Here is an 18,865-nt window from a genome sequence, read left to right on the forward strand (position 1 = left end):
ACATGTACAAAGAAGCAGAGTACTGAGTACCTGTTTAGAATTCCAAGTCAGTATGTGTTCTTTTTCCCTCTTTCTCACTCTCCCTCTCCCTCTCCCACTCCCTCTTTCTCTCTCCCACTCTCCCTCTCCCACTCCCTCTCCCTCTCTCCCCCTCTCTCTCTCTCTCTCTCTCTCTCTCTCTCTCTCTCTCTCTCTCTCTCTCTCTCTCTCTCTCTCTCTCTCTCTCTCTCTCCCTCCCTCCCTCCCTCCCTCCCTCCCTCCCTCCCTCCCTCCCTCCCTCTCTCCCTCTCTCTCTCTCTCTCTCTCTCTCTCTCTCTCTCTCTCTCTCTCTCCCTCTCCCTCTCCCTCTCTGTGTCTCTCTCCCTCACCCTCTCCCTCCCCCACTCTCCCTCTCTATCTCTCTCTCTCTCTCTCTCTCTCTCTCTCTCATTCTCTCTCTCTCACTATGATAATATTGTACCCACTACCCCCATCAGACATCAAACGTTACATATTGCCCTGGAAATTGGGCAAATGCAGGGGGATAAAAATTCATTCTGATCATACACCTCACGCAATTTATCAGAGTGCCAGCAGCCACTGAGGAATAGCTGGAATAAAATGAGAGATAGAAAGGCATGAGGGAGGGAGGCTTTCTGATGAAAGCTGTACCTCGTTTCTCCAGCGAGCATGTGTTCAGACCCAGACACACTGGCACTTCAGCAGGGCAGCACAGACACATACCATGATGGAACATGTTCACAGGAAATCAGACATTTAGCCAACGTTTCCTGAACTGAGGGTAAGTGTGAGGTGGACTCCACAAACAGGAAGAAGTCCAGGCAGAGAAGGGATGTCTATAGTTTCTAGATTCATTCATGTTAAAGGGGTTTGAAGGAATACAAAAATCGATGTCACTTTGTTAAGTTATTCACTTTCAATCGATGTATTATTAGTAGTCCTGACAGGTTGTTTTTGCGTCTGCGTGGCCATTATCGTTTTCATTCACACAAACCTTTTTATTTTTTTTTACTGATGTTGTTCACACATTTACAGTAAACCCAGAGTCGCAGTCGCACCATAGACAGGAAGGAAGTGCTTTTATGAGAATGATATATCATTCCTGTCTCACACACACACGCACGCAGGCAGGCAGCAGCCATATGTGTGTTTGAGTGATTTCCCCCTCTGCGTAGGAGTGGTGCAGTACAGCTCCTCACTGCGGTTCACACCGCTCTGCTCTCAAAAGGTGCACTTCCTGTCTGCTCGTATTTTTAGCCCTTCACCCACCCTATCCTCTCAGCTCTGACAGGAAAAAGACCGATAACGACGTGTGGATCATCGTTCAAATACACACCGCACTTGAGTGCAGCCACAATCATGTTTAAATGAGAACAGTCCTTTGGTGGTGGGTGGTATGTAAGCCTAAAATGTGTATTTATTTGTATTGGGGATCTGGGAGCTAGACTGTGGTGACTGAGAGCAACAGTTAATTAAGGAACCATTGACACTTCAATATTTAACTCCATGTTGGAACTGATGCTAATCATTTTGCTTATATGTTCCATAAAGACACTAATTAGATGATTTTTAAGAGGTTATATGGGGAAGATGTATGATGACTAACACTTTGAATGAGTTAAAGCTATTATATTCAGATACATTTAGATAAATTCATGAATACATAAACACAGTATATAAATACATATTTGCATTACCGTAAATACAATTTGGCGACTATTCAATTGACTATCCAATTGTGGGTTAGTGGATTGGGGTGGTGGCGAGTTACGTGAGGGTTCGGAATCCACTGAAGCAGAGAAGGATAATCAGACGTTGTGAAGGGGACGTAGTTTGGCATCGCAGTGGAGGGTTTGGGATGGAGGTCACGAGATTCACTCCTCCAGTCATTGTGTAACTTCCACCTCCAACTCCCACCCCAACTCCCACCCTCACCTTGCCCAGAATGAATTTGCCTCTGTTACCTTTAGATGGGCTGTGATTGGCTTGCATGCATTGCCACAGAAGCTCTATTTTCTCTCCTCATTCACCGAGAGATCAGGAGACTGTCTGACGTCCTCCGCTCCTCCTGAGAGATGAGATAGCAGAGCTGATCTGCAGCATGCGAGCTGCCGCACTCATAATCTCATTGATGTTAACCAGATTAGCTGTATCTGTTCTACACGTGGATCCTGCATCAAAAGGTCCGATTAATATGCAGACTGAAGCCTGGGACGCGCAAGGGTTAACATGAGTGTGTGTGTTTGTGTGTTTGTGTGTGTGTGTGTGTGAGAGAGAGAGAGAGACAGTCACAATGAATGTCGTTTAGCTTTCAAAAGGGCAAAGAGAGAAATAAAAGTGAAAGCCGTTCTATTTTAGAATTCTGTAGCCCTGACCTCAGCATCCACGTCAATATAACGTTTTTTCCAGTTAAATACAAAATGAATAACCATCATTTACATGTGTTCAAACTGTGGTGCTAATTACTTTCATGAAAAACATAAAGCTCTGGAAAAGTTCCCTTCGTTATTGTATGCGACAAATGTTAAAGCTCAGAAATGTGAAGATATTTTTACCCAGTTCTTTGGAACGTAGAACTTTGAAAACTAAAAATCAAAAGCCATTACAAAAGATATTAGCAAATGTGTTGGTTATTAATTGGGATCATTTTGATATTCAAATCTAAGTGGTCTTTTGAGAAAGTACATGAAACAATCTCACTAATTAAGGAGGAAAGGCCTTTTTGCTAATGAAAGTCTTCATGAATAATTGAATGAGTATTGTACTACTATTTAGTTGTCACTGTGAGATCAAGCTTTTCCTAAGTATGTTTTGAACGGCAGACTTGTAACATTGAGAATTACACCCAGAGTCCTTTTCCACAACATACAAAGACCCTAACAAAGCTGCAAGCAACCTCTATTGACACCAGAGCAATGTCAGAATGCTACATCTAAAATGTCTGCCACAGAAAACACTACAAGACAACTGTTGATAATACAGAGACAACAGAGAGAGAGAACAGAGAGAAAAAGAGAGAGAGAAAAAGAGAGAGAGGGAGAGAGAGAGAGACAGAGAGAGAGAGAGAGACAGAGAGAGAGAGAGAGAGAGAGAGAGAGAGAGAGAGAGAGAGAGGGGAGAGACTGCACACAGACAGACATGGCCTAGAGAGTTTAGATACGCTTTATCTCCTTCTAACTCTTCAAACTCCGGTGCCTACCGAGACGTCGGAGTTGCGATAATCCGCGAAACGTCCCTTTAATCACATCTCTGTGCGTCCTCACTTTTTAATTAAAGCCCGTGTTTCAGTTCGTTCACTCTGCATATTTATCAACCCAGTGGGAGGCCCATGCGCAGCGCAGTGCTAGACGTAAGGGACGAGTCTCGACGCGTCGTGTCTGCCAGATCTGAGGCACAGCACCCAGGCCCGACACCTTGTTCACATGAAGAAACCGTCACAGTCGAACCATAACACAAGCTTCCATCAATCATACATCCATAACACAAGCCGAACACAACCATCGCAGGGCTATCACACGACGGTCACGCAAAGCTATTAACTCGGCGGTGAGCCTCTCCTCCTAGACGTGGCCTCCTTGTTTGTCCTCCTAAGCTCCGACTTCATCATGTTTGCCCGTGTCTTTACGACATATTTCTTCTTTAATTGGATTGGGTCCCTTCGAATACAGGATGCGGGGTGGAATAATCAGGACATTCAAATGAAGATGACTGCGATTGTGTGGCAGGTCGTAGATGTGGAATCTGTAGTGAATTCAAGGTGGTGTCACAATCACCTTTCGAAAAATCTAAACCCTCATCTTGAAATATCCTTGGAGAGAACAAGATATAACACTACCCTGTATATGTTCTCGTGTCAGTTTTGTCATACTCTTAAGTGGTGGTAGGAGGTCCACTATTGATCACAGTGCTGAGAAGGTACAATATTGACCGTTAGTTCACTCAATAATCCGCGATGGTCAGGGTTGATCACGGTTCAGACAGAATTAGGTAGTCATCAGCCTAGGTACGGCATTGCCTTCCTGCTTAGGGCTGATAATTGATGAAACTGACACAGAAGCAGATCAACAGAAAGGGAGAGGGATGCACTGGACTCCACCTCACCCCAACCCCTGATCCCAGATCAGAGAGAGGGAAGGAAAGGATGATGGAAAGGAGCACTCCTGGAGAATAGGTTTGGAGACTACCTGGTCCGAATATGAGGAGGAGATCATGTAGGACACTGTAGGATACACACACACACAGGCACACACAGACACAAATCACATTCACACACAGGCACACACACACACACAAGCACACACACAATCACATACAGGCACACACACACACACAAACACACACAGGCACACACTGACATACACGTATATACTCCTGTATTCAAATAGGGTCTTCACTTTTGCAGTGTGGTAGTGAAAAGGTCACCTGTGACAGATCGCTGTCTAACCCTGCTGCTGTTACCTGGGCCCTAATACTCTCATTCTCTCATGCTGTCTGGGTCAGATTACTCTCCCCTCTGATGTCTCATCACTGGCCACTCACTGTACTCTACTGGAGCAGGAACACACCTCCTCCCCCCCCCTCTCTCTCTCTCTCTCTCCTCTCGCTCTCTCTCTCTCTCTCTCTCTCTCTCTCTCTCTCTCTCTCTCTCTCTCTCTCTCTCTCTCTCTCTCTCTCTCTCTCTCTCTCTCTCTCTCTCTCTCTAGCTCTCTTCTTTTTGTCTGCCTCTCTATTCACATGTACACGCTTCATCATCTTGCTAATGAGAACAGTCCAAGGCTGTGTGTGAATAGCAGAGCTTGATGACCCTGTGGCTTGTTGTGATGTGTACGCTTTAGAGAGCTGGTGACTAGAGCTCCTTTAGAGGCAGGTAGGGATGTTTTCTGGGACACTATTCCAGTTTCTATAAATGATCAAAATCACAATGGATGTTTTTTTTTAAGAAACAGCATATAGACATATAAATACAGTCTGTGTGTAGTGCTTCCACTTTGCTGAAAAGGGTTCTTTTATTTCCAACGCTGCATGCCCATAGAAATAAAAATCAGCGAAAGCAAATTATAGAGGGAGCTTATTTCTGTTATACAGTAATAACTGTTTTTATTAAAGTCTATAGGCCACTGGTCTCCAGAGGAAAAAATCTGTAGAAAACAAATCAAACCAGAAGTAGCTTCATATCTGTCCAACTGGAAAGCAGGAAGCAGTGAAACCTAGTCAGTGAAGTACAATTGTGCAGGATCTGTCTTGGAAGCATTCTGCAAAGGCATGATCATATTGAAATGACTCACACTTTAAATCCAGAGCATTACTGACTCAGCGGAATGTTCCGGAAACTGCATGATATGTTTCAACATGGCATGTTTCTCAAACGCACAGGCTGTCACACATCGAAAATGTGAAGGATGCGTAAATCACAGCTCAGCCAGCACACAGCTGCTGATCTCCACAGCAAAGCTTGACTACACACTCTTCATCAATCAAACCAGCAGACTTTGCATGTATAAAACGTTTTGGCCTGTTGGCATCCATCTCTATGAGTGTGTGTGTGTGTGTGTGTGTGTGTGCGTGTGCGTGTGTGTGTGTGTTTGAGGGCATGTGTGCATGCGTGTGTGTATATGTCTCTATCTAACTCGTCCTGGCTTATTCCAGGGACGGTGAGTGAAGTAGCCCTAGCCGGCCTTGGCCAACAGCAGAGTGTTGTCAGGGTCACTGACTCAATCTAGCGAGAGAAGAAAAGAAGGATTCAGTTGAGGGAGTTGACATAAAGATCACAGAGATGATTTGGCATCCCGCCCCGCGCCCTTTGTCAAATGTGATATTTCATTACCACCGGAGAGATGGAGGGAGCGCGAGAGAAAGAGAAAGAAAAGAAGTTGTGAATGAGTGCCCGGACAAAAAGGGGGAGAGAGAATGGGAGAGAGAGACAGAGAGAGAGAATGAGAGTCTGAGAGAGTGCATGAGAGCATAAGAGAGAGAGAGAGAGAGAGAGAGAGAGAGAGAGAGAGAGAGAGAGAGAGAGAGAGAGAGAGAGAGAGAGAGAGAGAGAGAGAGAGAGAGAGAGAGAGGATGGAGGAAGGGAGAGAGAGAAGCAAAACCTAGAGGGTTGATGCAAGGCTACATAATGAGAGGAATCACAGGCTGTCCCCTGCCCCTCTGCAGCAAATGCCAACAAAGACCAATGTGTCACTTCTATGTGCAAATGTCCGTCAGACTAAAGAACAGGATAATTGCTGGAGATTTGGAGTGAGGCGATCGACCTTGTGGTGACACAAACAGTATTGCAATACTATGGCGAAACATACCTGAAATGATGACTCACAACTCACACCACCGCAACTGAGATACATGTACTTTATGTGTGAAACATAACAAAACAGCCACTTGACACACATAAACACACATAAACACACACAAACCCACCCGCAAAACCTATTTATCCTAGTGATACTGTGGGTAATATCTCCATCCCAGGAATGCATGACAGGAGCTCTTTTCCCTTCCTGACCCAGCTTACATGATTACGAAAAGTATATGTCTGTACACGTGCGTGTGCATGTGTGTAAGTGCACGTGTAGACGTGTGTGTGTGTGAGCAGGATTGGGGTCACCAGTGTAATGAGTTTCGTTGTCCCACATGGTCACCGACTGCTCCATCTGAGGGGGCAGAGACGCCCCCCCCCCATCCCCCGCCCCTCCCCCGCCGCCCCTGGCGACGCCCGCACACAGACCCGGCATGTTGGCGCTGATGAGAGGGGACAGGCCTGTCTGTGTCCTGCTGGCCCCCTGCCAGGCTGCACACACACGCCCAGCCTGGCCCGGCCTGGCACACTGCACACAGCTCCCATGTTTGTTTATTAGAGAGAGAAGTAAACAAACATATAGCAGCGTGAGGGAGGGATGGAGGACGGAGCGGGGGAGGGAAAGGAAGAGGCGAGAGACGGGGGGAGAGTTGGAGGAGAGGGAGGGAGAAGGGATGGGAGGGAGGGAGGGAGGTAGGTAGGTAGGTAGGGAGGGAGGGAGGGAGGGATGGGAGGGAGGGAGGGAGGGAGGGAGGGAGGGGTGGAGGGGTGGAGGTCTGTAGACACATCCCATTAGAGCATCCACTATGCATCTCTACATAACTCCATTCAGTAGCTTAACCATCTGTGGTAAGCATGTGTACTGTAGTTGCAACAATCACAATAACCAGATGACCTAAGGAGGGTCTCCTCAACACCACACATCCACTGAGATGAATACGTAGAGAAGAAACACTGATTATGTAAAGGAAGGTTAGTTAGCTAGTCTTCATGATCCCACATGTGAAACCTCAACCAGACTCCAACCACCATCCCTTTCATCATGGCCTGCACAGCTTGTTGTCACCCTAACCACCTCCACTCAGTATGTGGTCTACCTACACTAACCTCTGTGTGTGTGTGTGTGTGTGGTGTGTGTGTGTGTGGTGTGTGTGTGTGGGTGTGTGTGTGTCCCAATCACACCTACTCTGGGTGTAAATGAAAAGACAGGCAGGCCCTGGCCAAGCTCTGGATGTGTCAAAACACACACGGACATTCTGCTTCCCTGCTCATTATGCTAGTTCTGATAATGACTAGCCTCCAAGACACACACACACACGTGCACACACACACGCACACACACACATACACGTGTACATGACGCCTTACCAGATTTCATATGTAGTTATCTGTATGTGTGTATTCCATTGTACTATGTGTGTACTGGTTATCTATAGAATCAGTGTCTGACAGCAGTTGGATTTGTGGTTCAGTTCAGGATTCTCCACTCTATATGCTCTGCTCTCAACATGGTTACTTCCTCAATGGTGGGAATATAGTCTATGTTCAGTTCTAATTATCTCACTTTACCAGAAGGGCAGAGTTTAAGAGCCAACACAATTGCTAGGAAGTGCTGTATCTCACGATATCTCTCTCTCTCTCTCCCTGTCTCTCCCTGTCTCTCTGTCTCTCTCTATCTCTCTGTTATACAGTTCCTGTGTAATTTACAAACATATGGTGCATTCCACTGCGGGGCTGCATATGGCAGTTGAAAATTTAGATTGACAAAAACGAACCCTCCCCTCCTCTTTCCCTTCTCCCCTATTTCCTCCTTTCCTCTGCTCCCCTCCTCTCCCCCTCTCCATACCCCCCCCACCCCTCTCCTCCCTCCCCACACCCATCTGTTCCTGCTTGGCGATGCTGCGAAGCGACAGAGCTGTCGGAAAGACGAGTGGAACATCTGACGGTACCCACGATTGGTGGCTTCTACAACAAGGCATTGTGGGTAGGGGGAGGTCTTGGGAATCAACAGAAGCTCATTAGAAAAAGCAGTCAGGCAGAATGAGATGTGAGCTGTGTGTGTGTGTCTGTGTGTGTGTGTGTGTGTGCGTGTGTGTGTGTGTGTGTGTGTGTGGCTGGAACATGTGCAGCCTCTGATTACCTTTGAGACTCCCAGCCCTCTGACTGCCCACAGTGACACCATTCACATCCATTCCATAAAACATGCTCACACAGAGAGTCAAGGACACACACATGTACACACACACACACTCTCTCTATATATGCCAAGATACGTAAAGAATGGGGAATTATCAGAGCTCAAGGCTTCTTAACCTTGCCTTGTCTTTACACAGAGCGAGAGTGTGAGAGATAAAACCAATAAATTGAATTAATTAAACCATTTTAATATTGCTGAGCTGAAGAACTCTCATCCAATCAGTCTGGCCTCAAGCATATTGCAGGTATTTACACATAACAACAATTCAGACACCAGTAGAAAACAAAACAGTCATGTGAAATATTTGAAGTCACTTTAGTTTTTAGCTCTCAAAGATGCACTCTAGTCATGTAAAAGTCCACATCCTGAGATGGTCCTGAGTTGGCTGTGGAGTGGAGACCCCAGAGGCTCCGTGTGTGTGTGTGTCTGTGTGTGTGTGTGTGTGTGTGTGTGCGTGTGTGTGTGTGTGTGTGTGTGTGTGTGTGGAGGGGTGTGCAAGCGTCATTGGGCTGATCCTGGCATGGGGGAGAAGGGGGATAGGAGCAGTGGCATATATGAATGTAAATACATATGCACCCGCACACACACTCATACACACACACACACACACACACACAGGTTCATGCTCATGCACACACGCACACACAGAGGCAGTGATATGTTGGATCTTTCTTATAGCAGTGGAAACCCTATTGAGGGATCCTTCATGTGGCAGTTAGAATAGGCCACCCCCCTCCCTCCTTTCCACCCCCCTTCCCTCCCCAGCTGCCATGGGTGCCAGTAGACATCAGAAAGGTCTCACACATAAACGGGATTAATGCGCCCAGCCCACCAGCAATCATTAGACATTCTGTTTAAAGCACAACCTCAACTAAAAATAAGCAATTCGACTCCCCCCCCCTTTGTAAATTATTCAAAGAAGAAAATTTGAAGAGAGAAAAAACACTCTGAGGGCTGGAATGGGAAGGGCTTGGAGTAGATAAATATAAATACAGGGGGAAAGGACATAAAAGGATTGTCTTGAAGCTTAGGAACATTAATGGAACTGGGGAAAGAGTGACGGTTTGACTCTTTCTCTGCATTTTTACCTCTCCCCCCACCACATGCACAGAGTATGAAATCCTTGCATGTCAAGCTGTAATAACTGTTAACCACATGCTGGTTGCAATTAGATGAAGGATCAGGTCCTGCCTTCATATCCCTCCACTGCTTCAATTCCATAGAAGATTTTGCTTTTGTGTTCACGGCTCATAGCATAGCTGCTTTCCACGGGTATGGCGGGGTATTAAGTCAAAATACACATGCGTGTTTTGCCCCTGTTTCAAGAAAACACACTTTTCAATCAAACATCAAACACGGTATTATCTCTTGAATTTCTGTTTAGATGTGTAAATTATACATGTCCATGTATACATTGATAAGAAGGGTCAAAATCTCTAATAAAAAAAACGGAATCCCTTGAATTCTTTCTGTGGAGAGAAATGTGTTTTTCACAATGAGAATGTGTGTTCCATGTCAAATTGTTCCTTCATACTCTCAAAAACTTAACTTCCTCCTCTCATCAATACAGAATTACATATCAAGACAGAAGTCTTAAAACATTCTCTTTCAGAGTGGACAATTCCTCAGGGCAATTGCAAGGGAATAATTTTAAAAAGAACTGCTTGCTGATAAACTATGGAAGCAAATCTTTACCAAAATTCAAATGCATTTCCAGAAATGCATTTGCATTTTAAGAATGTGGCTGCATTATTTGACTCATAAATGAAATTAGTAATCAATCATCCTATTTGCATTTTAATTTTCTTCTTCAAGAGTGCTCAATCTTTCACTTAATTAAAATGAAAAAGAAATAGACATTTGAGATTTAATTTTCAAAACATGCCCCAGCAAATATATACCAAAATTCAATTTGAAATGTAAAATTTGAAAATTAAAATGCATTTACAGAAATGCATTTTCATTTTAAGAACGTGGCTGCAAAATCGTGACCACAATTCAAATTCAAATGCATTTCCAGAAATGCATTTTCATTTTAAGAACGTGGCTGCAAAATCGTGACCACAATTCAAATTCAAATGCATTTCCAGAAATGCATTTTCATTTTAAGAACGTGGCTGTAAAATCGTGACCACAATTCAAATTCAAATGCATTTGCAGAAATGCAAAATGAACGAAAAAGCATTCTGAGCGGCGCAGCAGAGTGACGTCAGTAGCCGCTCTTCTTCAGCTCCCTAGCTGCTGACCGAGCTATCCATCTTGTTCGGTAGGGGGCGGTGTGCACATCTGCATTGCATTACATTGCAAATGTGCCGGGAAATTGATTGAATAGGCCATTATCACGCTGATACGTAGTACTTCCGCATTCAGTGATCTTTGTGCACTGCCACTTCCGGTGGATCACTCATCACTCTGGCGAACCTATGATGGACGATTATAAGTTAACTTATACTGCATCCCTGGTAAATTTATCCAAAATAACTTTTTCTGACGTACATCGACTAACTGAACAACACTCCATCACAGCCCGCTCCAAAGTGGACAAGGGATACAGTTTCTTTTTCGAGAACTTCATCTACGACTACGAAGGTGAGTGGCTACTAGCTAGCTAGCTAACATAACATTAGCTAGGTAGGTTAGCTTATGCTAACGTCAGTTTGGCGTCAGCTCAGATGTTCGTATGGTTATAATGTGTTTAACCTACGTTAAATCCAAGTAAAGTAAGATTATTCACCTTTAAATGAGGCTGAGTCAATTCACCCTTTTAATTTGTATTCTGATAGGAAGAACGTTAGCCTCTGTCAGTGTCAGCTAGCTAACGTCAGCATAGGAGTGTCCCTTTTGCTAGAATGAAAAATCCACAGTATATGCATTAATTATTTTGTCCACCAGTGTCCAACATCATTGACAGGGCGGTGGCTGTCAGGTCTAGGTGTTACAGGTCGATGAAGAAGCGAGAACAGCCCCATTATTTGAAGGTTATTTTAAGAAGCTAAGGCATAATGGCAAGAAATGTAACCCCTTCCACTGTTGCCTGTTTACATCAAGTCAGTCAACAGCCATGTGATTTGTGACATACGTACGGTATGCAAATATCAATATATATCATGATAATGTAACTTTGCATTTAAATTCTTTAATATCCTTTTTGTTGAATCCAGCAAGTTAATGGTGTAAGGGGTTAACTACTCTACTGCGGTTGCAGATTTCCTAGACTGCGGTTGCAGATTTCCTAGGATTTTTGGTTAATTGTAATGCTCTTTCTTACATTTCTGTATCATTTGCAACAAGATTTTCATTTTAGTTTAACTTTAGCAACTAACATTATTAGTGTTGTCTTTAATGTAGATTGTTTTCCAAGCTGATGCAGCCGAACTTCAAGAAACCTCATGCAGCTGTACAGCAGGCAAGGTTCTGTGCAACCATCTAGTGGCCTTGTTGTTCCAGAGTGCCCATTACAGCATGTTGCAGGTGAGGGCTGTGGTCTGGGATGTTAACATGGGCAGGTTGATTGGAGTGACACTGGTTCTAGAGGTCTACCTTTGATTGTTAACAAGCACATCCCGGTTTGCTTTTCTATCTCTTGTTCTGCAGGTGAGAGCTGTACCACCACCTGTGGCCTGCACAAGCTCTCTGCAAACATGGCATCGACCAAGGACAAAGGTAACATTGTAGCCGCGCGGAGCTGCACCGCATTGAATAGAATTCCAGTCTATTTTTCAGCCGTGGCGTGAGCTGCCCCAAGTGCCACCCTTAACTCCACGAGCAGTGTATCCCAAACGTTACGCCTGGGACACACTGTTCGCGGAGCGAAGCGTGGCACACGGGGCAGCTGAAAAATAGACTGGAAGTCTATTCAAAGCGGTGCAGCGCAGCTGTACGTCTGGCTACATTGGTTAACATGGGAGTGAATTGGAAGCGGTGCCACTCTGTGTGGCTACCGCGAGCATAGTGTTTACACCATTACAAGCAAGATACTATTACAATCATGGCTACTTGTTAATATCATTCCCAGGGGATCCATGCAGAGCCGGTTCAGGACTTGGTTGTTAGGAGACCAAAGCCATCTGCCAGGAGTGTATGCAAATCAACACTCTATCAAGCATACACAGGTAATGTTACTGTAACTAATATCATACTGTTGGCTGCTGTATAATACATAATTGTATCTTGCCACTTTTATACACATAATTATGTAGCAAATATAACACACAGTAGTGTAACAGCAGTGAGCAATTCTCCAGAAAGACAAGAGATGTGTGGATAATTTAACACTTACTGTTTTTAATTTTACATTTCAGGATCCCTCCCAGACCCGCAAGTCTTGTCTCTTGGGGAAGGACTGAAAAACCTCAGGCCGCAACCACTAATATCCTCAGTGCTGCATGGCTTGTCTCAACTCTCCATGGTCGACTCCAGGTTCGGACCTGTGCCGCGAGGTTCACCCCTGTCCTACCAGTGTCCTCCTGTGGTCAAACGCGGAAATTATGTCCAACACCCAGGTGCACCAACATTCCCTAAACTGCCTTTAGAGGGGTCAACATTTCCCACTACTTTTCCAAACGTTGACCCAAACTCCCAACAGTTTCTCCATTTGGACAGCTTAACTGTGACACACGAGATGGCAGCTGAGAGAGAGGAGCAGACACGTGAGCAGTCTGAGTGCCCATTATGGCAAGCTTTACGCAAGCCTAGAGTGACAGCTAGTAGGTTCTATGAGGTTAGCCATGTGAAAGGGCCGTCTTCTGGTCAGACCCTGGCAGGGCGGATACTTAAGGGAGTACACCAGACTCCCGCCATGAAAAGGGGCCTTGAACGCGAGCCACAGGTGCTGGAACAATATTCAAAACATTTCAATGTAAATGTCTCACGCTGTGGATTTGTTATCCATCCCGATGCTCCTCACATCGGGGCTAGCCCCGATGCGAGGGTATATGACCCTAGTGCCATTCCGTGTTTTGGGCTTGCTGAAGTTAAGTGCCCAGACATCTCCAGCATTTCTGAGGCAGGACATGTAAAAATTGTGAATGGTCAGGCAAAACTGAAGCAGAATCATAAATACCACTGGCAGGTTCAAGGCCAACTGGCAGTAACTGGATTGAGTTGGTGCGATTTTATAACAGATACTGAGGGAGACTTAACAGTCGAAAGGGTCTGGAGGGATGATGAAATGATAAAAGAGATGAAAAAGAAGGTGGACCTGTACTTCTTTGGTACATATATGAATGTGTATCTTCAGCAGAAAGTGAAATGAACTGAATGAATAAAGGAAATTAATGAATAAAAGATTTTATTAATTCCCTTTTTCTGAGTACATTATTTACATATTTACATTATTTGAATACTTTCAGGATGGACTGACCTTTACAATTGATTATAGATGAATGACTTCTCATTCATTATATACATCTCATTCAATATATACAATGTATTCAGTATACAGTTGAATGCATGTGATCGGGGGAAACACTATTCAACAGGGATGTAGCCTTTTAAATCAAGTGGTCCCTGGAAGTTGGTCATCACACAGCAGACGGTCCACAGCTGGTTGACTGTCCCAGACAAGGTTAGAGGGAGAGTGTGTTCCCAGATGCGATATTCCTTGACTCTGCGTATTGCTCTTTCCACGAGGATTCGAAGTCGGGCGATTGCTTGTGTTTTTAGAGCATCCTCTTTGGTGAACTGCGCTGTGGTTAGAGATGAAATAAGTTCATTTCTATTATTTCAGTGAGTGCCTCAGTACTTTTTTAAACATTTGTCTGCACACCTTAATGATTATCATTTTGGTCACAGTTTTAATTTGAAATGTTCATTCCTTTCATGCCTACCTGTCATCTTGAAGGGTGGTATAATCAGCATTGCCCCACGGTCAGCTAGCAGCTTCTCGATGGTGAAACCCTTGTCTGCCATGCAGCCATCTCCTGGCTCCAGTAAGTCCAGCAGTCCACTTTGTTCAGTCAGCTCTCGGTCAGAGATGGAGCCGGTGAAGAGACTTGACACAAAAGTCACAGCACTACATGGGGCAATCCCAATTAATCCCTTCAAGGTTGTCGTGTTTTTGTACGATGAGAAAACCTCAGACTGGAGAGTGAGGGATGATGGATTCTGGCATCGCACCTCGGTGCAGTCGATGATTACCCGAACATCTGGACTGTACTGCACAAATTTGCTTGGCATGGTGTTCTTGACTTGCTGTTTACTCATCCAGATGGGAAGGGAGCCAAGGAGCAGGTAAAGGTAGTTGGCCCACGTTATAACAACACGGGAGACAGTGGACACACTGACCTGAAACATGTCAGCCAGCACCTTCTCTTGCAGGCCTGCAGCAACTCTGCAGCAGAAAAGAAAAAACTCATCAACCAGTTGCAGCCTACGCGTTGGACTGGGAGAAATGGGTTCAAATGTTTGTCCCTTTTTCTGAGCTTTCGACCAATAAACCACCATGGAGGCAGATGGTTGAATTGCCTCCCAGAAGTGACAAAAAACATATCTTGACGTGAATCTTGTGTAAAAAAGGATGTCCTTGTCTGAGACACAAAATCGGTGAAAATGCACTTCACCCACTTTCAGCTGTGACAGCTCTGTTGTCAGCTCCTTGATTTTGTCTTCCAGTTGCTGTATGTGTGCAGCAGCAGCATCCAGTGCACCTGTATGAGAGGAGAGAAAAAATTAAAACATCTGACCCAGATTTTGTCTGTGACTTGCATATTGGAAGTTTTTTGGACCTCTAAAGCTACATGAAATAGCTTTTTATAGCTCAATATTCACCTTTACGTTTAATCAAGTAAGATATAAAATGCAATGTTTGTACTTGTGATGAAGCTGGTAGGTCATCATGAGGAGGTAGTCCAACATTTCAGAACACCGGCAAACACTGACATACCTGGTTTAGGAGCAGAACCGTAATCATGTTCTGTCATCACCACCGAAGCTGCGACCTCCTCCATCGCCTCTTCCTCACATGGTAGGGGCTGCTCCAGAGGAAGGGCTGGACAAACGTCATAGCCTAAGCGAGTTGATGCTCTTTTATAAGCAGACTCCCTTCTTGGCAGTCCCCAGTTGTTCCACTGGAAACGGGAGGGCACAGAACCGATTTGCAGACGCTTGATGCGACCTCGGTTGGTAAAGTTAGCCACGTCAGCTAACGCTAGCCTGCTAGCACTACCTGTAGCGTTAGTGTAGTCTGATTCACTAAAGTGCCGGCTACAAACAAACGTGCTACCTTGTTTTATTTTAAAGTTTGGCCCCTCATCCCGGCGAACCGCTTTAATCCACTTCTTCCTTAGACTCAATTCAGTCGGGAATCCATGGAAACTTAAGTAGGGTTGGCGTTGTTTGTTCGATTTACAAAGTGGAACAGAGCAGTGACATCTAGCCTTCGTTTCAGCCATTGTTGAACTGCGCCGGAAGTGGACATGCACAAAGTTGACAAATCCCGCCCATGAAACCCGGAAGCGTGATAATCCCCTATTGCCGGGTCTTTAGAGCAGCGTTCCCCAACCGGTGCCCACCGGTCCGCGGACCGGTACCGGTACCGGTCCGTGAGTCATTTCGTACCGGGCCGCACAAAAAAGAATTAATAACATTATTTTCTTTTAATTGATTATCAGAGTCTGAAAGACGTTTTATTCTGAAAAATGACCTGATTCTCTCCTTCTCCGCGGGCCTTTTCCCATGAGCAAAAAAGCTCTGCAAAGACGTGTGTTTACTCATTTTTTAGCAAGTTTGTGGGCTTTATTGAACGGTATCATGCGCGTCTCTTACTCTTGACACATGACAAGTGATAGTTACCACTCAATGAAGCCTGTTTGAGACAACAACTCTATCGGTGTTTTGGATGAAGGCTATCCTGAGATCGCCACTAAAGCACTGAAAACCCTGCTTCCATTTCCAACATCAAGCGGGATTTTCTGCCGTGACAGCAATCAAACAACATTTTGGAATAGGCCTGAACTGGATATAAGGAACGCACTTCGGGTGTCACTGTCGTAGCTTATAGTCACACACAACAGTGGGACTGACACATCGAAAGCTAGCTAGTAACAATATAACGATGGAAAACCAGGCTAAGAAACTTAAAGATGGGTCAATAGAAAAAACGGCTGTTTATTTTACATAAAACTCCAAAAACTATTTTTCGCTTAAATCAGCTAAACTAGGTGTGGAAGTCACTAACTAGGATCACATCAAACCCAGAATGTACATGCATTAGCAGCGCAGCTGTCCAGGGCCTATCTTTCCTCCCAGTCCGTTCTGCCGGTCCGTGAAAATATGTCTTACATGAAAGCGGTCCGTGACGCAAAAAAGGTTGGGGACCGCTGCTTTAGAGGACGCATCACAGACCATGGCGCTCCCTCAAATTGTGCAAACACTGTTAGAATTAGCTGAACAGGTAGAATCTAATAATATATCTGAGTCTGATGCCCGTGACCGAGTAGAACAAGTCATAGAGAGCTTGGCTGCATACTCTGCCGTCACAGATTTACACATTAATAGTAGCTCTGCCACTGTTTTATTCATTGTTTGACATCAAGTTGCTCAGTCTGTGATGCGTCCTCTAAAGACCCGGCAATTCAATCAATTTCCCGGCACATTTGCAATGTAATGCAATGCAGATGTGCACACCGCTCCCTACCGAACAAGATGGGTAGCTCGGTCAGCAGGGAGCTGAAGAAGAGCGGCTACTGACGTCACTCTGCTGCGCCGCTCAGAATGCTTTTTCGTTCATTTTGCATTTCTGCAAATGCATTTGAATTTGAATTGTGGTCACGATTTTACAGCCACGTTCTTAAAATGAAAATGCATTTCTGGAAATGCATTTGAATTTGAATTGTGGTCACGATTTTGCAGCCACGTTCTTAAAATGAAAATGCATTTCTGGAAATGCATTTGAATTTGAATTGTGGTCACGATTTTGCAGCCACGTTCTTGAAAATGAAAATGCATTTCTGGAAATGCATTTGAATTTGAATTGTGGTCACGATTTTGCAGCCACGTTCTTAAAATGAAAATGCATTTCTGGAAATGCATTTTAATTTTCAAATTTTACATTTCAAATTGAATTTTGGTATCTATTTGCTGGGGCATGTTTTGAAAATTAAATCTCAAATGTCTATTTCATTTTAATTAAGTGAAAGATTGAGCACTCTTGAAGAAGAAAATTAAAATGCAAATAGGATGATTGATTACTAATTTAATTTATGAGTCAAATAATGCAGCCACATTCTTAAAATGCAAATGCATTTCTGGAAATGCATTTTCATTTGAATTTTGGTAACAATTTGCTTCCATAATAAACAAATCCTTGCATGTTAAGTCGTAACGATAACAAGTTTAACAATGTTTCAAATAGCAATTAGTGTCTTCTTAATCAAACCCTATTTCTGTACCCGATATGGTGTCATCAGAGGTCTGGGTTGCTGGTGCAGATTGTGTTCATGTTTCAAACGGTCTAGTTTACTTTTAATACTATTCTCCTGAGCACAGAGTTGTTTTTCATAACATAGGTTCAAGGTTAGCTGTGATCCTCCATTCCGGCATCTCTGGGGATCTGTGGAGGGAATCAGACCCTTAAAACCCATGGATTCTATGTAAAGTACGAACTGTAGGTTGTCAAAGTGAATTAAAAAGTAGGCGCCCTGATTGACGTTATATTATAACATCCATACAATAATCATTTTCACTCCATTCTTTTCCAATTAGCTTTGACGCCTCAGTGGTTAATTACATTTCTCGATGTTCAGTCACTGGTAGAACAAGACTTTTATGCTGCGATACATACTGTACTTATCTCTCAAATAAAAAAAGAGGGATTTATGTAGCTCAGATGAATTAAAAGGTTGTCTTCTACAAAGTCAAGAAGCTCGTCCTTGTCACTCCTCTTCATAGCAGTCCTCACTATCAAACAGATACTGAAACAGGCTGGAAAATTAATTTCCTACTGGGCAAGTCTCACCCTCCAATCAGAAAGCCGGACAAGGTGCAATCTATGACAAGCCATCTCCCCAGTGATGGGCTTTGATGAAATATAGTTCAAGGGAAAGGCTGAGTTTTATCCATACCTTCTCTTCTCTTTTATTCATAAATAATGGCTCACAGGGAGACCAATAAATAACGCAAAGTCTTCTCTGAAAAAGGATTATGTTTATAAATGCAAGAACCTGTGACTCCTGGGAGCTGGTGTTGAGCAATGTGGGTGCATCGCTGTTCAGATGCTGTGTTTTCATACTAAGCTTCATTTCCACCTGTGTTTGTATTAATACTGGCATACTTTCAAGAAGACCTCTTAACCTCCACGACAGCCTTGCTTAACAAACATCCTGGAAGAGAACTGATGGGCGATTGCTTAGAAAGTCCCAATATTTCATGGTTTT

At 44.2% G+C, this 18,865-nt stretch overlaps 2 protein-coding genes across 2 annotated transcripts; one reads left to right on the forward strand and one right to left on the reverse strand.

Moving 5' to 3' along the window:
* The first annotated feature begins 10,965 nt into the window (after positions 1-10,965).
* LOC134023952 (uncharacterized) lies at positions 10,966-13,749 on the forward strand. The gene is made up of 5 exons (XM_062466302.1): positions 10,966-11,081; positions 11,841-11,963; positions 12,087-12,155; positions 12,508-12,604; positions 12,794-13,749. The coding sequence occupies exons 2-5, from the start codon at positions 11,955-11,957 to the stop codon at positions 13,744-13,746; spliced, it is 1,128 nt and encodes a 375-aa protein (XP_062322286.1). The 5' UTR covers positions 10,966-11,081; positions 11,841-11,954; the 3' UTR covers positions 13,747-13,749.
* Positions 13,750-13,821: 72 nt separating this feature from the next.
* LOC134024012 (uncharacterized) lies at positions 13,822-15,091 on the reverse strand. Its single transcript, XM_062466383.1, has 2 exons — positions 14,321-15,091; positions 13,822-14,179 (listed from the first exon to the last, which is right to left on the reverse strand). The coding sequence occupies exons 1-2, from the start codon at positions 14,934-14,936 to the stop codon at positions 13,962-13,964; spliced, it is 834 nt and encodes a 277-aa protein (XP_062322367.1). The 5' UTR covers positions 14,937-15,091; the 3' UTR covers positions 13,822-13,961.
* Between the last annotated feature and the right edge of the window lie 3,774 nt (positions 15,092-18,865).

The sequence above is a fragment of the Osmerus eperlanus genome, chromosome 7 (assembly GCF_963692335.1).
Source record: "Osmerus eperlanus chromosome 7, fOsmEpe2.1, whole genome shotgun sequence".
Lineage (NCBI taxonomy): Eukaryota > Metazoa > Chordata > Actinopteri > Osmeriformes > Osmeridae > Osmerus > Osmerus eperlanus.

What these genes read in the sequence shown, in the direction of transcription:
- LOC134023952 (XM_062466302.1), top strand. An exon ending in GGCATCGACCAAGGACAAAG is followed by an intron (nt 12,156 to 12,507) that starts GTAACATTGTAG and finishes TATCATTCCCAG; the next exon opens with GGGATCCATGCAGAGCCGGT. An exon ending in ACTCTATCAAGCATACACAG is followed by an intron (nt 12,605 to 12,793) that starts GTAATGTTACTG and finishes TTTACATTTCAG; the next exon opens with GATCCCTCCCAGACCCGCAA.
- LOC134024012 (XM_062466383.1), bottom strand. Translation starts at nt 14,936, where the DNA reads ATGGTGGTTTATTGGTCGAAAGCTCAGAAAAAGGGACAAACATTTGAA. An exon ending in ACCACCCTTCAAGATGACAG is followed by an intron (nt 14,180 to 14,320) that starts GTAGGCATGAAA and finishes CTCTAACCACAG; the next exon opens with CGCAGTTCACCAAAGAGGAT.